General features: G+C 39.4%; 1 protein-coding gene across 1 annotated transcript in view; it reads right to left on the bottom strand.

Annotated features, from left to right (window-relative positions):
* Positions 1–2,196: 2,196 nt before the first annotated feature.
* The window catches only part of LOC121276091 (PH domain leucine-rich repeat-containing protein phosphatase 1-like), a gene marked incomplete at its 5' end in the record, with an annotated part of 168,717 nt that continues 149,699 nt past the window's right edge, over positions 2,197–21,214 (bottom strand). The window contains 6 exons of the mRNA XM_041184027.1: positions 2,197–4,245; positions 6,950–7,178; positions 13,439–13,633; positions 14,452–14,568; positions 17,174–17,304; positions 19,041–19,203. Of these exons, the coding sequence (XP_041039961.1) occupies positions 3,091–4,245; positions 6,950–7,178; positions 13,439–13,633; positions 14,452–14,568; positions 17,174–17,304; positions 19,041–19,203 (1,990 nt within the window). The remainder of the gene's footprint in view (positions 4,246–6,949; positions 7,179–13,438; positions 13,634–14,451; positions 14,569–17,173; positions 17,305–19,040; positions 19,204–21,214) is intronic.

Raw genomic sequence — 21,214 nt, 5'->3', positions numbered from 1 at the left:
TGCATGTTGCGTCAGATGAAACGGCAGCAGGGCTCAATTTCACCCATTCCAGTCGGAAGTCCTGGAGTCTGATTCGCCTTGGGGCAGCCAAAAATCACCTACATTAAATCACCTGTCACCCCGAACCAAGTTGCCAGTCATCTGCTCCATGTAGCAAGGACACCATCGGGAAATAAATTAAACCATTTCACTTGTAACAAACTGAAAAAAACAATGCTAGCAACATGAAGAACAAGGCAGTCCTGATCTCTTCAAGATCACAGAACTGGATAAAGCATTAAGGGGCCTGAAATGTGGTAAAGCAACAGGATATAACATCTCACCAGAACTCCTGAAACATCTTGGCCCCTGTGCTCTTGCCTGCTTGAGTCAGCTGTACACAAGAATTATCAGCTCAAATTGACTCCTGGAGGTGTGGCGTATGGCAAAAATCATTGCCATTCCAAAACCTAGAAAAAGATCTCACATTGGCAGTCAGCTATCAATCAATTTCACGACTTTGTGTGCTTAAAGATCTTTGAGCATCTTATCCTACAACGCATAGCCCGGGAAGTAGAGTACGTCCTTAATGTCGACCAAGTTGGCTTTCATAAGAAGCTTGGTACGTGCGATCAAGTTCTGGCACTCACCACCTGCATTTACAGTAGCTTCCAAAAGAGCTTGAAGACCACACCAAGACTAAAGTGAACAGTTTTGGTCCTCTTATCTAAGGAAATATATACTGGCATTGGAAGCAGTCTGGAGAAGCTTCACTAGGTTGATTCCGGGTATAGAGGGATTTTCTTGAGAGGTTATGTAGGTTGGGCCTGTACTCATTGGAGTTTAGAAGAATGAGAGGTGACCTTATTGAAACATATAAGGCTCTTAGGGACCTTTACCGGGTAGATGCTGAGAGGTTGTTTCCTCTTTTGGGAAAGTCTAGGATCAGAGGGCATAATCTTAGAGTAAGGGGTCGCCCATTTAAAAGGGATGAAGAGGAATTTCTTCTCTCCGAGTGTGGTTAATCTGTGGGATTCTTTACCACAGAGGGCTGTAGAAGCCGGGTCATAAGTATATTCAAAGCAGAATTAGATTTTTTAATCAGTAAGGGAATTGAGTGTTATGGAGGAAAGGCAGGAAAGTGAAGTTGAGGATTATCAGATCAGCCACGATCTCATTGAGTGGGTTGAATGGCCTACTTCTGCTCTTACATCTTATGGTTTATGGTCAGCCACACTCCACTCACATCTAGCTCATTCACTTACTCAGTTGATCCACATTCCTGATGGGAGCGCTGAACAATTGACCACCAAGAGCAGAACAAACTGACAGCTCACATTTGGAACTTCCTATTAAAGGGTTTGGGGGCACGGAGTGTGGAGAGGTTCTGTTCAATCAGATTGCTGAATGATTTGCTGCTTGCAATGTCACTTGTGATCTGTGTAAAAGTAATATTTTTTTAAACCACCAATTCAGGGTTTCCTGCCATGTCATCATCTTCCATGCCCCCCTGAACACAGTGCCCAATGGAGGAAGATACAGCATGATTCAAGAGGTACTTTCAAATACTTTTTTCTTCCCTTGATGTAATGATGGTTATACTACAGCTTTTGTTACAAACCTGTGTCTCACTGAATTTTATGCAACTACTTTCACATGTCGTGGGTTAATAATTTCAGAGCACTTTTGAGTTGTTAGTTTATTTTATCTTGAGGTTGTGGCAGCTGTTAGGTTATCATGGCTGTGTAAAGGCATAGTAGTGACATATAAAATATTGAGCTCAGATGTCGTCTTTTAAGCCTGAAACTTTTCGCCAGGAAAAATGTTGCATTCATCAAGATGAGTGACGTCAGTGCTAGGGCGTTGAGTAGTTTTCGGTTTTAGATGTCCAGTGTTTGAATTAACTACATCGAGATTAAGTCTCATCTGGCACAGAATAAACCTCTCTGCAATCTGTGTTAACAATGTATCTCAGCAAAGTTGGGTAGATCATCTCAGATCTAATCCTCAATTTCCCGCAACAACCATCAATGTAGTCGAAAACCACCAATGTGCTGGATTACAAGCAATTTTAAACCATGCACTTTTACCCGCTTGCAGCTCAGCTCCAACCGCTAATTCCATCTTTCATTTATGCCAGGTTACAGGCCTTTTAATCTTTAAATTCAGTCACAAATGCTTAGGTTTTTACTTTTCATTAAAAATCAGCCAGATAGATTTATTTAAATTGTAGATTTATTTTAAACAAAAGTGTATTAACATATCTGTTCACGAATCCTCTGTATATAATTTTGTTTTCTTTGCGACGACATTGGTACAGTGCTGGTGAGCGGAAGAGATGGAAGAGCAAAAACTCAACTGTGAAAACAGGCCAGCTGACAAAGAACAAAAAAAGTGATCCTTAAAATAAAAAGCATGGCCAGGTAGTAATCACACTGAAATCCAGTCACTCAATACCTTCTTACAGTTGCATAGAGGAGAAATTTTTTAAAAAAGTCCCCTATTCTTTATTCTTTTCCAGGTACAGGACTCTGATGGCGGAACATTATGTTTATGCATCACTATACAACATTTAAACTATTTACAAATAATTTGTGAATCAGCTGTTCTCTCAGAGAAGATTAGTAAAATCTCAGTGACTATGTCACATTAACGAGTTTGCAACTCCTAGGAGTTAGTCTTTAAAGTCTACAAATTTCTATGACTTTCACTTTAAAAAGCCATGATTTTAGAAATACCACATTTATAGCATTAACTAGAATCAATCATTCATTCATAATACTTAGGCTTTTCTGTTTTTAAAACAAATACTCAACAGTTTAAGAATAATGACTGCCTGCAATATACTAAGTGTGTCCTCATCTTGTACAAATGATATGCTATAGGAAAACTGATGTTAATCTGTTATTTATATCTTAATTAATCAACAACAACAGAACCAACTAGAGATGATTTAAAAAATGGCTGCACATCAGTGTATGTAACTGGCAGAGGGGAGGGTTTAGAAAGTGGGACAAAAATCTCTTGATATCTGAACAGTCTCAATTTAAAAGTAAATTTAAAAGAGCAAATAAGGCTCAAATTCACTAAAACTAATTGTTTTCCTCCTGGTCATAGAGGTGTATCATAGCAATCTGGAAGCTGGTCCAGTTGATATTGGCGTTGTTGTTGTTCCTGGTGTTGCTTCATTATCTCCTTCACTTCTTCCTCCAATTCTGGGGGAATTATGAATTGATCATCTGGGTCGGGCTGTGCAGGAGCAGCAAAGTAGCCTCCACTCTTTTTCATCGGTGCATCAGCTGCCACTTCGATCAAGTTGTGGCTCTTCTCTGAAGGTGCAACAGAACCATTCCCTCGCCTCCGGCCAATAGTCCCTGTCGTGGAGTATTCAAACTTATTCTTGTCATTACCTAGCCAGTCATTTTCACTCTGAACTTTAAGGAGGAGCAGCTTTTCAGAGTTTTCATCTTCATTTGCACTGATAACTATTCCTTCGTCGCATACATCAGAAGTTGAATGTATTGACATCTTTTCCTTTACCTGAATACAGTGAATGTCAACCTCAACTTCCACTCTGCTGCCATTGGAAAAGACGCCTTCAATAGGCTCCTCGTCTTCACTGTCCAATCCATTGTCTGAAAACGCACTGGAGAAAGTGGCACTGGAGAGTTGTCGCTGGAATGAGTTGGTCAAGCATACTGGGTGCAGCATACAACGCTGCTCACCATGGAACATGGGGCCTCCATCATTCATTGTGACTTGGGGAGGCTCATCGGAGGCTGTTGAACCCACTTCGCTGCTCATCTCAGAGGTGGATATTTCACTGCTTATCTCTGAGGCAACGCCACTGCTGGATGACGGCATGCCCAAGGTGTCTGCTGGCCTGTCTTTTATAACCACACTTACTGATGGAGGGAAAATGCCTGGGCTGGGAGGTGGTACACCATTCATATCACAACAGCAGAAGCAGTCTTCACTAACGTTCAGCTGGACAACCACAGCACTGATGCTGTCATTGCATCCATAGCTCTGGGCCAGGGTACAGAGCTTCTTGGCAGCAGCTTGGGCATCAGGTACATTTCTCACAGATTCCACAGCTTCCAAATAGGAGATGCTGTCCCAGAGACCCTTACTGCCTAGAATGAAGAACTCATCTTGAGGTGTGAGTGTAACAGAATGAACATGAGGCTGAGGCACAACGTATGGATGGAGGAATGTGTAGCCCAAAATCCTTGTAGAATCAGTCACCCCGTTGACTTTATTATCCTACAAAAAAAGGTAAAATATTAATTTTAGAACAAAAAAGCAAATGGCATAGAGAAGAGTTGTAAAAATTATACAGATTAACATTAATAAAAGTATATTGTAGCCAATAAGAAAACAGAAAAAAATTAGATCTTAATTGCAATTGTTTATCTTGAGAATTTGGACACGAGTGTGTTTTGGGAACCTGTCAGTAGCAGTAAGCTTCTTAATGTCCTGCTTTCTGAGCAGATTATGACATGAGAATATCAGATTATTTAAAAAGCAGAATTTCAGTGGTTAACTTTTTTTTGAGATTTAATTAGGGTAATTTTAACCTAAATTGCCAGTTTTTGTTTGTTGTGCCATCTCCTTCTGTCCATCTGGCTGGACACTTTCAGCTGCAAAGTTCTGACTTCTGAAGGTAGAGTTAGGATAACTGCTTACCCCTGCTCTTATACTCAAGATAAAAACTGCATTTCCTGGATCAGCCAAGCCAGAAGTACCATTTTGAAGAATGAACCTCAGCATGAACAGCTCATTTAACAGGAAGAATCAACAGCATCTTCTGAAGTTCAGGAATTAACATCTGAACTTTTACATCATGTTCCCTTGATTTGCTGTTCCAGTGGCTGCATTGAGAGAATTCATTTGGAACTGTTAAAGGTTTGTTGGCTGTATATTGGTTTGGCATGTATAACAAATAATAGAAGAGTTTTAATTCTCCCACCATTTCCTTGTAGGACTCCTCCTGCCTAGGAATAGGAGAAAGTCACTTCATATTTTACCAAAATATTCTCTTGCTTTTGGGCGTTCATTTTTGTACTACACGTATCTACAAAGGTATTTGGGCCAAAGGTTTCTGGGAATTGCTGCAGCAGCACTTAAATGTGAAAGGGTGCTGTATGTTGTGACATGCTTTCAATGACTGAGTTCTTAAGGAGTGGAAAATAGAAGGGTAGAGGTTTCCCTGAAGAGAAGAGGAGAAGGAAAGGAGAAATGAATAGTAGAGACTTCATTAACTTGGTTTCTCTGTTTCCCCACAGTTGAATTTACATCTGGCTCCACTTATTGCAATTAACCTTAATTGATGACAGTGTAGGAGCTAAAATGATTATTTCATGTGGTACAGCCATTTGACAATGCAATATGGCACGAGTCAGCTACTGAGATATTGTGTGTTCTGTGTTGCCCTTGCCATCTTGGGAGCTGACCCCAAACATATTTTCTGGAACAACATGGTTTGACTGGTGCAGCTGGTGTATCGCATCCTATCCACTTTTAGTTTCATTCCCATTCTGCGAATGGCAGAGTGCTCTGTCATAACGGAATCTCAAATTCTCTGTGTCAAGTTGAATTGAGCTTGGATATGATCGCAGCCAAGCTTCCTTCCTGGTGAACAATTTGATCAATTTAAGACTACGTGCTACATCTAGAATGGCTTCACATGGAAGTGGGAAGGATCTCCAACATTCAATATGAATTATGAAGCAGGGTGCAGCATCGATTGCAGGGCTGTGATCACTTGGCATCATCCTGATCAAAGTAGGTCTGAGAGGAACAAGGTTGATAGTTGTGTTGCCGGAACAGTATCAAGAAACGCAAGAATCTTCCTTTTTACACATTCAGGTACTGAAAAGGGGAAACTTCAAATCCCTAAACAGCAAATGAACACTCTCTGCATTGAAAACAACAGGTCTAACCAGCAACAGAAAGGGGAGGCTGGAGGGCTAGGAAATAGTCACAAAGCTGGTTGAGGGCTAATAAAGGGATGGTTTTTCCAGGTGATTTTTTTTCCTGGTGGGACAGTAGCAATTACTATTTCACTGTGTAGAATGAATGAATGAAGAAGAATTAAGGTTCAAAAAGTGAAAGAACTGTAAGCCAGTCCAGTACACTATCCGGGCCTCAAACCTGTGATTTTCTTTAAAAATTCCAAACATAGTACCCCTTTGCTTTCAAGTGCAACTCAACATGCCCACATTCCTCATGAGGGTAATTTTCCTTTTAGACAATTTAATTATTTAAAATCAATTCCCTATTCCTGCCAATTCCAAATCAAATTAGAGGCAATAGCTTTGATAGGAAGGCCAGGAAAAGCACATACTTTTCTTCTGCGTTTATCTGATTCTATTTGCACTTCTCTCTGGGTCAGCTGATATTCAGTCCATGGTGTCCCTCCCTAGATGCACAGAAAACTGAGCCAGGCTGCAACAAGTACGCACAGCCACAGCTGCACAGCCTTACAGGATAGTGAAAATATTAATTAGTTCACTAATTTAACATGATTAAAAAATGAAACAATTTAATTTCAAATATTAACAATCTTGCCACCTACACTGCCAACTGAGACCCATCACTCCCTTATCAGCAGGGAAATGCAAGTTTGTTCTTCATTTGTTATGCAAGAGAATACTGGATCCAATTAGTTTTAGAAACATCATTGTTTCCAACAATTTTTCCTGAGTTTATAAAGTTCCCTCTTAAAAACAAGACATCATCAGATCCTGCCATACAAAATGCATACTCTGCCAGATTTGTTAAAAGATTATAAACTTAGTCACATGAAAATTAATTACATGCCTCAAAATGTATCCGCATTACAAATATTATCTGGAAGTAACTGACAATCGCTGCAAGGATGTAAACAGTTTGCAGTAATTTGGTCATTTGGATAACTGTCCATGATGTAACTTAGCTTTATCTAGCTGGGTACTGAATATCTTACCTCAGTGACAATAGCTTTGTGCTGTTTAACTCTCTCTAATTCTTCATCACAGCGGACAGAGTACAGCTTTGAGAGGGGCAATGGCTTGCCATCTCTGCATAGGATGGCTTGGCACTTCCCCACATTGGCTGCAGTCAGCGTGAAGCAACCACTGGGATCCATAGGGTCATGTTTTATATGACAAAGCACAGCAGAGCCTCCTAGCTTCTGTCCGGCAGTTCCAAGTTTCCTGAAAAATAAAACCATTATCAGAACAATTGGACTGAATTATAGGAGTGTCAAATATAAGAGATAGTAATAAAAAGCATAATGAATGATAAATGTTTTGCTCCACAAAAATGTAACATTACCATGAGCTGCAGAATAACAATCCACTTAAAAATCTGTGGAGACTGGTGGAGAAAGTGTATATCAGTATATGAAGAAAGAAAGCACTTCTGACTTTGCTTTAAACACCAGATATGATTTATTTGAAGCGTGTTCTGTGGTGAATTGTATGGAAATATTAGGTTTCAGAATGCGTAGTACTGACAATTACATTAAACAAACACAAATGAAACTGAACAAATAATTCTGCTGAGTGAGAGAAGTAGATGCAGTTCGTGTCAATGTTAAAATTATAATGTAAGCAAGCAATACAATTTCTCATTATGAAGCACAATTTAGGTCTCTGGAGTAATGACATTGCTATTGTAATCTGGCAGTTTGAACATCATTACACATTAATAAACAATATAGAATATGACTTCTAAAGCTGGCATTGACACTGCTGAGGGCATAAATTCAAACTTAGAGAACTAAATAAACACCCTGTTATAAAGTTCATAGTGCATTATTATATAAACTCTAGAGTAATTCAAGACCGTAATCTAATCGAGGGATTCAGATTACTATTACAACAAAAATCCTTGAGCTTTGCTCTCATGGTTTATGTCATTTGAAACCCTTGATTAGATTACTTCTTTGTAATTACTTCCAGTCAAAAATGAATCTGTATAACCTCTGAAATCCTCCTGTTTGTTTCTCTGTGCTCAATCTTTAAACTTCCTCCATTTTGTCCAGCTACATTAGATTTTGTTCAGGATTGATGGTAAAGACGTGTATGGAATTTAAATATAGAATTTGTTAAATACCTCTACATTTGCCAGTGTTTTCAATTACAGTACTGTACTGGCCTTGAACAGATGCACGGTATTTCTCTTTGAAGACAGATCAGTGTATGGAGGTGAAATTACTGCTTTAATCTTGCACCCTTCAACCTGTGAGTAGATCTCAGTGAGCTGTATGCTTAACTAAATCTTAAGAATGTTTCTATAAAATAATTATAAGATGCAACATGCACATTTTTCAGAAGAGCAAAGTGGAACTGATCCCTGGCATCCGTTGAATTAGTTAAATTCAGCCAGTGCAGCAGGGGCATTACAACAGGCTTCAGCACCCCTAAGTCAAGGGGAGAGGTATCAGCCAGATGGCAACCCCTGCTGCAAAGCATGATTAAGAATAGGATCAGCTATAATGTGTCCAATACAACTTCCTTCAGTGTCTTGGCTAATATATGAAGAATGATCACTTTCATGAGGAACTGGAGATCTGCATGCGTGCATGGAACTGTATGAACTGGAGAAAAATAAGGCAGTAATTTCACTTCCACACACTGATCTGTCATCAAAGAGAAATACTTTGCATCTATTCAAAGCCAGTACATGGTAATGCAGGAGCTAGAATCTTCAGGAAAATGGGAAGACATGATTCAAAAGCAAAAAAGAAGCAATGAGCATCCATTTGTCATCTTCTGATCATGGTTAGAGTTTTCATTACAGCAGGAAAACACTACTGAAATCCTCATGGATCAAATCATTGTACATTCAACTCCAGTTTACCTGTAATTACCAGTGACTGCCTATGTTTTCTGTATAGCACTCAAAAACTGGGTACAGAGCTAAAGAACAAACTCAAAAGGTCAAGTCTGACAAGATCTCCAACCAACATACAATTTCGTACAACTTATACATAGAAGGTGTATTGTTAAAGCTGGAGTGAAAAATCCAGAAATTTTATACTAGAATATTAAAAATCGTCAAGAGTATCATTAACTAACGGGAAAACTTATTTGTCTGACAAAAAGACACTGGGGCAACTGCCAGGAATGCACATTCATTGTCTTTGGTTTCCACGACAGCTGAGAATAGTGTGTTTGGTGATACAATCCGAATACTAATGCTTACTTTATTGAGTATGCAATTAAAAGTTTACATTTTTCCTCTTTAATTTTAATCAAAACAGTGAGGTTAGTACTTGAGAGCTGATGGAAGCGCTGGAGGAGAGGTTAGGGAGTGAGGAAAATAGATTCCTGCAGTACACAGTTTGTAGCAAAATTGTTCTTTACAAACATCCTTTATAGGGAACAGTGGAAATCTTTCCCACTGTGAATGTGGCATTGAAATATAGTACACTGCAGTGTAAATACATACTGCCAAAGAGCAGTAAAATTTCTTAAGTTTGCACCTGCAATTGCCCTAAAAGCAGAATCTGGGATGTCAGTGGTGTCTGTGTGAAGAAGGATCAAGTGTAGGTCAGATGCCTCTCCAGTGTTGGAAAAAATTGTTTCCATTCCCAAGTGTCATTCCCAAGTTGCTCTAATGCATCAAATAGCAGACAGATTTTAGTAATTGCCTGAGAATGGCCATCTGCCACCCTCTCTAGCAGGTGCAAAGTGTGAGAAGGTCCTATTGAAAATAATTTGTGTCACAGCTGGACTTTGGATTCTGCTCTTTTTCAATATTACCTTCCATGCAAGGATATGAGTTATATACAACAACATGCACTTTGCTGGTAAAAATCAAATTCTTGTCTTACAGGGGACTTGACTATAAATAACATTTTTTGATTATTGATTGAGTTCAGTTTTGAGGTTATTTTCTCCAAAGCTAAACGGGTGATCTTCCAGGTATTGGCTAGTACAGTAAAGCCTCACTTAAAATTTGGAGTTGCATTGCATAGAATCACAACTTCAAGTGAAATAACTTTAAGTGAATCATAGTTTCCCATAAGAATCAAGGTTAAAAGTGGAATTAGGTTCTTTCCAACATTTCTTGCCTGGAAAAACCAATGTAGAAGTTGAAATACTGAACCATACACGTGCAGCACTATACATTCTTAGCTGAAATAACTTTAAAAATAAAATACATCACTAAATATAAAAGAAATACTGCAGTTAGGTACATTAGAACCTTTCTCATCAGAAAAAAAACTTTAAAACATTATAATTTGAAATGCTGTACATTCCTAAGGAGACTGGACCTGTATGTAGAGGAATGTATGTAGAGGATCTTATTGAAATATACAAAATTCTCACAGGGCTTGACAGGGTAGATGCAGGAAGGATGTTTCCCCTGGTTGGGAGGGGGTGGGGTCTAGAACCAGGAGACACAGTCTCAGGATATGAGGTAGCCCATTTAGGACTGAGATGAGCAAGAATTTCTTCAGTCAGAGGGTGGTAAATCTTTGGAATTCTCCACCCCAGAGGGCTGTGGAGGCTCAGTCATTGAGTATGTTCAAAGCAGAGGTCATTAGATTTCTAGATACCAATGACATTAAGGGATATGGGGATACTACAGGAGGATGGCATTGAATAGAAGATCAGCCATGATTTAGTTAAATGGTGAAGCAGGCTTGAATGGCCTACTCCTGTTCTATGTTCCCAAGTGCCTACATTCATAAATTAAATAATTGTTAAACTGAAATAAATTTTAAAATATAAAGGAAATATAAATAAATGTAAAAAAAAATTACACTCAAGCTGTCTGGTTTTGGAGTGGCTAAGCTCCTTCTAGTGGCAGAAAGTGGATGGTGCAGGGAGCAGCTGAAGAAATAATCTTGGGACTTCGGTCAGTGCTAGCTGACAGCGGGAATGGGAGCATTGGGGAAGAGGAGCCAGCTGAGGAAGTCCCAGTGGCGGCAACGTGCACTTTAAAGGTAAGAATGGAGGGTGTGAACAAGGGGAAGTGGGACTTCAGGGCTGAGGGCTAGGATGGGAAGGAGGAGGAAGAGGAGACAGCTGAAGTCCCTGGTGGTAGCAACGGACACCGGAGACTTTAAAAGTTGAGAATGGAGGATGGGAAAGCGGTGGGGGGTGGAAAAGGGGCTTCAGGGCTGAGGGCAGGAGTGTGAGCAGGAGGGGAACTGAGAATGGGAGCACAGAAAAGGGAAGCAACAGAACAGGTTCCCAGTGGTGGTGCACCGATTTGAACAGCACTGGGGAATATATCGGAAAATGCCATAGCAATGTTGACCGAGTCAATGTTAACCTGGGACTAATTGGGGCAAGATTTCCTCTGTTTTTTTTTATTCGTTCATAGAATGTCGGTCGCCATCACTGACAAGGACAACATTTAACGCCCATCCCTAACTGCCCTTCAGAAAGTGGCAGCCTTCTTGAACTGCTGCATTCCTTGTCTGTAGGTATATCCACAGTGCTTTTGGGGAGAGAATTTTCAGATTTTGGTCCAGCAGCAATGAAGGAATGTTGATGTATTTCCAAGTCAGCATAGTGTGTGACTTGGAGGGGTATTTGATCTCCTTCCTTCTGGGGATGCATTTGCCTTCACTCACTGCCTCCCTATCATAGCCTGTTTGTGGCCATGGACTCAGCATGGATTACAGAAGAGCCCATTTGACCCAACCAGTCCAAACTGGTGTTTATGCTCCACTTGAACCTTCTCCCATCTTTTCTCATCTAAATCTACTATGGTAACCATCTATTTCCTTCTCCCTCATATGCTTGTTTAGACTTCCCTTAAATGGATCTATACTATTTGCTTCAACCACTGCCTGGCCACTGTTTAGGCAAAGAAGTTTCTTCTGAATGCCACAGTGGATTTCTTCATGATTATCTTATATTGATGTTCTCTAATTATGCCCTTCCCCTCAAGAGAGAGCATTCTCTCTGAATCCATTCTGTCAAAACTTTCATAATTTTCAAGGCCTCTTATTAGGTCACCCTTCAGCCTTCTTTTTTCAAAGTAAAAGAGACCCAGTCTCTCAATCCTTTCCAGATACGTATCCCCAGGCATATCTGGTATCATCCTTGTAAATCTTCTCCACATCTTTTCCAGTGCTTCTGTACCCTTTTCATAAACCAGAATTGCACACAGTAATCTCAATATGGTCTAACCAAGATTCATACAGGTCTAGCATAACTTCCCTACTTCTCATTTCTATCCCTCTGGAAATAAAGTCTAGTGCTTGTTTTTCATTTTTAAAAAATAACTTCGCTGCCCTGTGGCGCAGCTTTTAGCGATTGGTGTATTTGTATTCAGAGATCCTTTTATTCCTCAATCCCATCTAGACTTGCACCTTCCAATCACCAAGAGACCTCCCTAGTCTTCTTACAGAACCTTTATCTGTGTTAAACTTCATTTGTCAATTATTTGCTCATTCTGCAAGTTTATCAATGTCCTCCTGTAATCTGTTGCAGTCCTCCTCAATATTGACCATCCCCACCAATTTGGTGTCATCTGCAAATTTAGAAATTGTGTTTCTAATTCCAAAGTCCAAATTGTTAATGTGAATTGTGAACAGATGTCATCCCAGGACTGATCCTTGTGGAACACCACTTCCTAACTTCTGCCATTCTGAATAACTATCCTTTATTCCCACTCTCTGCTTTCTATCGTTTAGCCAGCTAGTAAACCATTCTGCCACTTCTCTCCAACTCCACATTCCCTGATCTTATTCCTTATGGGACACCTTGTCAAAGCCCTTTTGAAAATCCAGGTGAATTACATCAACTTCATTACTAGTGTCTACTCTTGCTGTTACCTCCTCAAAAACTTCAATATGTTGGTCAAGCAAGAGTTTCCCTTTTGAAACCCATGCTGACTATTTGTTATATTTCTCATTTCTAGATGTTCTTTTCTCTCCTTTAATGAGAACTCCACTATTTTTCCTACCACCGATGTTTATCTGACTGATTTATATTTCCCTGGACACGTTCTGTCCTCTTTCTTAAATATAAGAATTGAGGGACGAACATAGGGATGATTACAAGTGAAAATTAATTATATGACTCCATGACAGCATATGAAGTGAGGTATCGTACTACTTCTGTGTTGTCATTTTGAATATTAATCAATCATTTAAAAACACTATTGAGCGAGGAATAATGAATGTTAAGCTTCCAAACTATTTTCTTTAGCAGAAAACATTATTTACCACAAGTGAAAATAAATTGTAAATCTGGGTTTCAGATTACCATTTTTTTCTGATTTAAAAAAAATAAACACAGTTGATCACAGGCACAGACAAACAGAACATGCATAAGACATTATGTCACCGGCTTAGCTGAACCGAGACAGCTTAATTGGACAACTGATACCAGACAGTCCACTACATTTCTCTATTCAAATGAAATGGTATTAAATTGCAACACAAACTATCCAGGAGCAACAACACATCATCATGTAACAGATTATCAATGAACTTACTAACCTCTGCATGACCAGGAAAGTATTAGTCATGTATTCCTCATCGCTCTTTGATTTCTGCAGTTCCTCTGCCAAAACATCGCTCATGGTGCACTGTAGGAGGTAGGGCACTTCTACATTCCGGTCACCATCAAATACTCCATACAGAGCCTCTCTGTTGTCACAAAAATTATTCACCGACAAGGCAGCCACACATAACCTGGGTGTGAAATAAAGAAAGCAAGTTTACCATTTCTTTCCCCTCACAATCATCTTCTTTAAAAATATCCTAATTTTCTTGTTGGCTTATCGAGGTTTCAAGGAAGTGTTTCAAATCTCTTCACAATTAAAATTTACATTGTATGGCTTTACAAAAACAGCTGCACCATCTCAAAATATTGACTCAGGTCATCTTTAAAAAGTGTAAGGAACGGTTTAATTGCAATATATAAAAAACTTGATATAAAACCTTTGGAAAAGGCCGATTACTACTCTCCATGATTGCACAATAAAGCCTCCAATTATTTATGGCAGCCTGAAGGTTTAAAAATGATAACTACATTTAGTTTTAGCCAAGAGAATGCAGTTTTTTTTTAGGAACTGCCATGGTACTTAAATTCAATTCTATGGATTGAATTTCTTTTGAGTATTTATTTTGAGGTTGCTCTCATTTTTGTCATTCTCCTTTTCAATTCTTCTATAAACTTACTTCAGTGGAAGATAAAGAAGCTTTTGAATTTGTAAAGATCCATTAAGACACTAGCTCTTTACTTCTGAAGACACAAGGATCTTATATAGATGTAACGTGTCAGTTACTTTCTTCATCCTAGCAACGGCACAAACAAAGGAAAGAATCTTCTGCAAAGAGCAGACCAAATCACAACAGACAAATCTAGCTTCCAGGATTGGTTTCTTCAGTAATTTGCAAACTTTTTTTTTAAACTGACTTTCACATGAGAACCTCTCAGAGCAGATGATGTACACGCTTTCCATGGCATAAATTCCATTTTCCCTGCAATTATCACAATATAAACACACCTGTTCTTCACTCCAGAAACTTCTGTATAACCATGACTCCACACAGCAGGCGCACCGGAAGCCTCACCAACTGTAAAAGATGCGGAGGACTGATCTATCTTGAAGCAATGGATATTACTGAGATGAATTAATTGGGGGGGGGGGAAGAGAAAGAGGGTTTGAGGGGGGAGAAGAAAGCAAATCAATTAGACCACTTTGTACTTTTAAAATATTTGAGCAGTATAAAAATATGAACAAGCTTTTCATAGTATTTGATTTTTTAAAAAATCTGTTATGAAAGCTCTATGCTTCCAGTGGAGTTATTTACTATAGTGTTCAGTGGTTCTGTACATGCAGAGTGTATACTGGGCGAATGGGCATGGAAGTGCAAGAGAGAGGTGCACTGAATGTGCAAGAGATATCCAGGTCTGGATTTTCGTCTTTGAGAGGATAGCTGGAGTTGGGAAATTTCCTGGCCCGGCAGACCCATCTTGGTAGAAAGTACCCTGTCAGACCCAATTTTCACTCCGGGTTGGCGGGGTGGTGAACGCAGGATGGAATTGAGCCCGCTGCCCCTGGAAGCAGATCGGAGGCGGGCTATTCAAAAGACTTTGCCCCAGACATTGCTTATATTTTCGGCCCTCTAGCCCTCACCGACTCCCCATAATGCCTGCAGGATTCTGAAAAAGGTTTCTGAATATGTACAATGATGAAAATGTTAAATCAGAGACTCTAGAGAACTTAGGCCACAAAGATCAAAAGACAAACTATTCTACTTTCTACAAAAAAGAGATAGTGATACTGATAGACCTCTGTATGCAACATTCATCTAGGGCTTCAATTTTACCACAGAGGTCAGCTTTTAATCATTTGTTTGTAGTTTACACAAGAAAAATGCAAAAATAAATGATTTTCCACTGACATCAAATAGCTCAATTAGCCAGTTAACCTTATTGATCCGTAGGTTGGTGTGCAAGTCAAGTGCTCTGCTTTCTAATAAAGCAAAATACTGAGATGCTGGAGATCTGAAATAAAAACAAAGTGCTGGAAAAATTCAGCAGGTTTGGCAGCATTGTGGAGAGAAACAGAGTTAATGTTTCGAGTCCAATATGACTCTTCTTTGAAACTGCTCTGCTTTCTAACTGTTTATATTATTTCTGAAGTTTTGTTTGTTGCTGTGACTATCAAAATTTTGTGCAGTTTTCTTTGATGAATGAAGATGAATTCTTCACTCAGGTAAATTTTTAAAAATACAACTTTTTTTAGTCAACCATGATGACATCTCTTACTCCATTTCCACAATGCAAAAGATACTGAGGTTTGGATTTTCATCTACGAGATCGCAGACTCATCTTGGTAGAATGTGCCCAGCTTTCATTCCGCGGGGCTGAGAGGGAGCCAAGTTGGGGATGGAGTTGAGGCAACCGTCCACGTAAGCAGACTGGGGTGGCCGAATGCTGAGACAGCTATTTAAAAAGCCTGCCTTGGTTCTCTGGCACTTTGTCCCAGTTGTTTGCTTATATTTTAGCACCTCTAGTCCTCACCCCTCGCATAGTCCCCTTGTCACATCCATTCCAACTCATGCCCCCCAGCTACTCCCAATGGCCCTCATACCCTCCATGCCAACTCGAGGCACTTCCGTGCCCATTCACAAAGCATACACTGCACAGAACCACTGAACTCTGTAGTAAAAATGGCTTGAGTGGAATGGCTTAAAAAGCACCCATTCATAATGATCTTAAAAAAAACTGCTGCTGCTACAACCCTATAAAAGTGTCAATCAACCAGACCTTTAAAGTCTCAATAACAGAAGCTATAAGCACTTGACACCTCCTTATCTTGTGACAATAAAGATTGAGATATTGACAAAATAGATCACAGAAAAAATAGCTTATTATATCATAACGCTGTCAATCAAGCAAAGTTTACCCTTCTCCCAGCTGTGTCAACAAAATAAAACATTTTATGGGAGTCTAGGCTCTCAGCCAAGCCTCATCATGCATTTTTTAAGTATGGAAGTGCATCAAGGGATGAGGGGCCATTGGAGATGGGTGGAGATCACGAGTTAGCATGGTTGACGGCGGAGGGGGGGCATGGGTAAGACCTCTTGACATTAACTTTCAAAAACCTCTCAAATCCAGACCATGGTTCACGTCTTCTCTGGTGGCTGTGAACCACAAGTCATGGAGAAGCTGGCCCAACTCCAAGAAAATTGCCAGAGGGGCTAGGAGATAACTACCCCCACAATGGAGCTGGTCAGGTCAAGAGTCCAGGGTGCAGGCTCACTATCCACACCCTTACCTTGGGCCAACAAAAATTGGAGATGCCAGGAATGGGGGCAGAAATTGCATAATCGAATCCTGTCTGCCATTTTTAAATTCTCCCCACCTCTAGAGGCATGATAATCCAGGCCCTAGTATTTTTTTTTAACAATTCAGATATTTGCTAATTGATTGATGTTCTATTCATATAGATCTATAAAATTAATTAATTCACCTTCAATGTATCATATAAATGCAGACATAAATATTTATATATAAAATAGATAAATTATATAATTTCAGTCAAGCATTCTGTCCTGGGAAAATACATTCCTTTCTCATGCTTGAGTGAGAATAAGTAATTTAAACACTCAGTAAAATCTAAGGTTCAAAGACCGCATTCGCCACAGGCTACAGAAAGCTGCACAGGAGAACAAAACTGATTGCTGACACAATATTAAGAGGGAATGGTGATTGCCTACTTCAGCAGCTCCAGAGTTTTGTGATCCAGGACCAGCCTGGGGTTTCCAGTCAGGTCTAGTTCCTGCAGTTTCAGTGGCAGATTTTCAGGCAATGTGATCTCGTTCAGCTCATTACAGCTCAGGTCAACGCACTGCAGAAAGAAGTACACAGGCAATGGGTTTGGCTGGATTCCAATTCATCAACCTCCTGCTTCCCATACTTACTGAGTTATGCAAGATTCTGTTAGCTACTGCCTAGGCAAGAATCAAGGGGATTTATGAATTGTACTCTTGCACAAACTGAAAGCTTTCTTTCCCTTTTTTCCCCCAATTGTACAGATGGAGTAAACATTTAGTTCTGGTTGAATAGACTTGTAAAATGGCATTTACGGCAAAAAAAGTGTGCAGCACATTTCTGAGTTGAAGTTTTTAATTGTACATGCCAATTATCCCAGTGGAAATAACTGGTTTTGATCTAGTTCCTGGGTATTGTCTTATTGTGACATTTGTATAGAAAATTTCTACTACTGTAGAAGCTACAATGTCCTGATCCCAAGGCTTAAGAGAATTGAAACTAAAAATATAATTCCATTTGTGGAATTAGACAAAAAGATTTAAGTTAAAACAAACAAATCATTTAGAGTATCTTTAAGAAAAATTCTGCTACAAAGAAATCTATAATGAACATGATCCTTGGTTTAATTCTCCTAAGCAACAAGTTTGTTTTGTATAAAGATGATATCTGATTAAAATGAAATATGAACTTATTAATGGTCTTCCTGGCAGCTACTAAAGAATAATTGTCTTATAAAAGCTGGTTTTGTTTCATTTGAAATATGCAAATCTCTATTTCTAATCCTGTGAGTTGACCTACATCAGCATCAACTACAGCTATGATTGCTGGATGCAGAGATTAGAGGTAGTGAGGGCTTCTAAGAAATTAAGAATATCCAACTCCATTCACGTTATTTATACCTTTGTACTTTCAAATGCAGCATATCAGAAAATTAATTTAAGTAAAATTGATCAGATAAAAATCTCAATCGCTGATTGCAATGGAAGTTAAGAATTAATTCTTAGACCAAATCACTTAACATGAGGCAACAGTCAATTCAATATGCTGAGACTCCACAATATAATCCAGGCTCAATGTTTCGAATTTGTTGGTAACTTGAATTGAACTGCCAAAAATATATTCTCAATCTAGCAGACACTACTGCTTTTTATAAACATGTGCACATGTGGCTAAGAATTATTTTTTTTTCTATTCTTTCCCTGTCTAAATTGAAACAACAACAAAAGAAAATGGCAAATACAACAGAGAAGCAGTGCTTAAAATAGGATGCCCTGGGATAGAAAAGAAATTTAGGCCCTGGGAAATTGCTGTAGCAATGGATTCTAATAAAATTGGTTACCACTTAAACAACAGGAATTAAGAAGGGAAGTCAAACCGATCCTCTTCATTCAGGGAGGTAACCGAGTTAATCCCCAGGGAAGGCCATTAATGCAGACATTATACACAGGCTCAATACACAATTAGAAGTGTTGGTAAAGGACTGAATGATATGATGAGGAGGAAGGTAAAGTCAATAAAAAAACAATAGGTTTGTTAGACTTAACATTTTTTATTCATTCCTAAAACTTATCATATTTTATCTTCTAGCCACATGATACTGGCATGGACCAGAGTCAGCACCATAAAATTCATACAAAAGAACAGAATATATAAAACATCCAAAATTATTTTGGATAACGCCAGCTTTTCTCTGAGCTCTTATACTAGCTCTAAAAGCTCCAGGCACCAGCTGTTAAATCAGTATTTTTATTGCTTCTATAGTTATATTATTTTTTGCTCTGTAGATAATAGGAATTGGGCATATTTTCTTACCTTAATTTCAGGGAGTTGCATCACTTCAGGGAAGACTTCAATACAGTTAGAATGTGCAATAACAGTGTGCATCCTCTTGCAATTCATAATGGTAGTTGGAATGGTTTTCAGTTTGTTCCCACTTAGATCGATTTCTTCCAATTCTTCAAGTTTTGCCATTTTACTGTAAAAGAGGTGAGAAACATTTGTAAACTTCATCTCTAATAATGAGGAAAGCAAGCATCTTTCTTACAATTAGCAGTCCATTTACTGACCTGAAAAAGAAGCATTATCAGAAACACTAAGATAAAAGCAAAAAGCTGCGGGTGCTAGAAATCCAAAACAGAAACAAAAATACCTAGAAAAACTCCGCAGGTCTGGCAGTATCTGCGGAGAGTAACACAGTTAACGTTTCAAGTCCGTATAAACGTTAACTGTGTTCCTCTCTATAGATGCTGCCAGACCTGCTGAGTTTTTCCAGGTATTTTTGTTTTTGTTATCAGAAACACTGTTCCTATATGTGATCAAACAGCAATGAATTATGACCTGTGTGGATAAAACTTGCTTAGGAAAGCTAAATAGAGCAAGGCAATTGCAGGAGCCATTCATCTCCAAGGGTGGGGAAGGGGGTAAATTCTTACTGACATTCCCTTAATACCTGTCCCATTCCCACAACTAACAATTTGCTTTGTTCTCACAAATAATCATTGCAAGAAAGTCTGCAGCTCATGATTGAGGAAGTGAAAAAATACATTTTCATTGGCTGTATGGGTTAAATGAACCTATTAATGTCCAGAAAAAGAGATTTGCACTTATATAGCACTTTTCAGGACCACTGGCCATCTCAAGGTGCTTTAACAGCCAATGAAGTACTTTTTGAAATGCAGTCACTGTTGTAGTGTAGGAAACACAGCAGTGAAGTTGTTCACAGCAAACTCCCACAAACAGCAAGGTGATAATGGCCAGATTGTCTATTTTTTGTGATGCCAATTGAGGGATAAATATTGGTCAGGACACAAGGAATAACTCCCCTGCTCTTCTTTGAAAGAGTGCGATATAAGCTTTTATGTCCACCAAGAGCACAGATGAGGCCTCAGTTTAGTATCACATCCAAATGATGGCACCTCCAACAGTGTAGCACTCCCTCAGTACTGCATTGGAGCGCTAGCCTTGAATTGTGTGCTCAGATCTAAGAAATAAACAAATGTGAGCAGAGTACATGGCATTCTTAGCAACCCAAAACTTATAGTCCGTCAATCCATTATTTTTATCATCGCTCAGTGTGGTGCGTTTTCACAAGAATTACAGGTTCATAGGACAGGATTTTGCCAATTAAGGCCTGTCCCACTTGGAACGCAAGCAGCAGCGCTGAGCGCTGCCTGTGCAGGCGGGAGAGGGAGGTGGGAAAGCCAGACCTGGCGTGCGGTTCTCACATGCGCAAGAAAGCGAGCTTCAATCTTCCTGAGGCACGGAGCTGCCTCAGGGAGACTGAAACACTATGTAAAAAAAAATGGCAAGTAAAAATTTAATAAAACATGTCCCTTCATGAGCTGGGACATGTTTTAAATTCAAAAATAAAGATTTTATTTAAAGTTCATTTGCTTTAGGAAATCTCATCCCGTACATGGATGAGGGTTAGGTTGGACGGGCAGCGTAAATTTGAATTTAATTAGATTGTTAATGGCCTTAATATGTCTTTTAATTATTGGCAGGCACGCGCCTGCCTTATGAAATATTGCGAGACTGCGCGATAACATCAGAACACACATCCATTGTCAGGCGTAATTTTACGCTCCGGCTTGTTGGGTGCGTGCCCGCACGCCAAGCGTAATGTTCTGCCCGTAGAATGAAGGTGGCTATTCAGCCCATCGTGTTCATACCGGCTCCCTGCAAGAGCAACTCACCTGGTGTCACTCCCCTGCCCTTTCTTCATAGCCCTGCAATTTTTTTTCTCTTTGGATAACTATCCAATTCTCTTTTGAAAGCCACCATTGAATCTGCTTCCACCACACACTCAGGCAGTACATTCCAGATTCTGATCACACGCTGCATGAAAAAAATATTTCATGTCGTCTTCGGTTCTTTTGCCATTCACTTAAATCGGTGTCCTCAGTGCTTGACCCTTCCATCAATGGGGACGGGTTCTCCTTACCTACTATGTCCAGGTCCCTCATGATTTTGAGCACTTTTATCAA

The sequence above is a fragment of the Carcharodon carcharias genome, chromosome 3 (assembly GCF_017639515.1).
Source record: "Carcharodon carcharias isolate sCarCar2 chromosome 3, sCarCar2.pri, whole genome shotgun sequence".
NCBI classification, from domain to species: domain Eukaryota; kingdom Metazoa; phylum Chordata; class Chondrichthyes; order Lamniformes; family Lamnidae; genus Carcharodon; species Carcharodon carcharias.
Note: the sequence above shows the minus strand (reverse complement) of the source record. Positions and strands in the feature narration are given on the sequence as shown.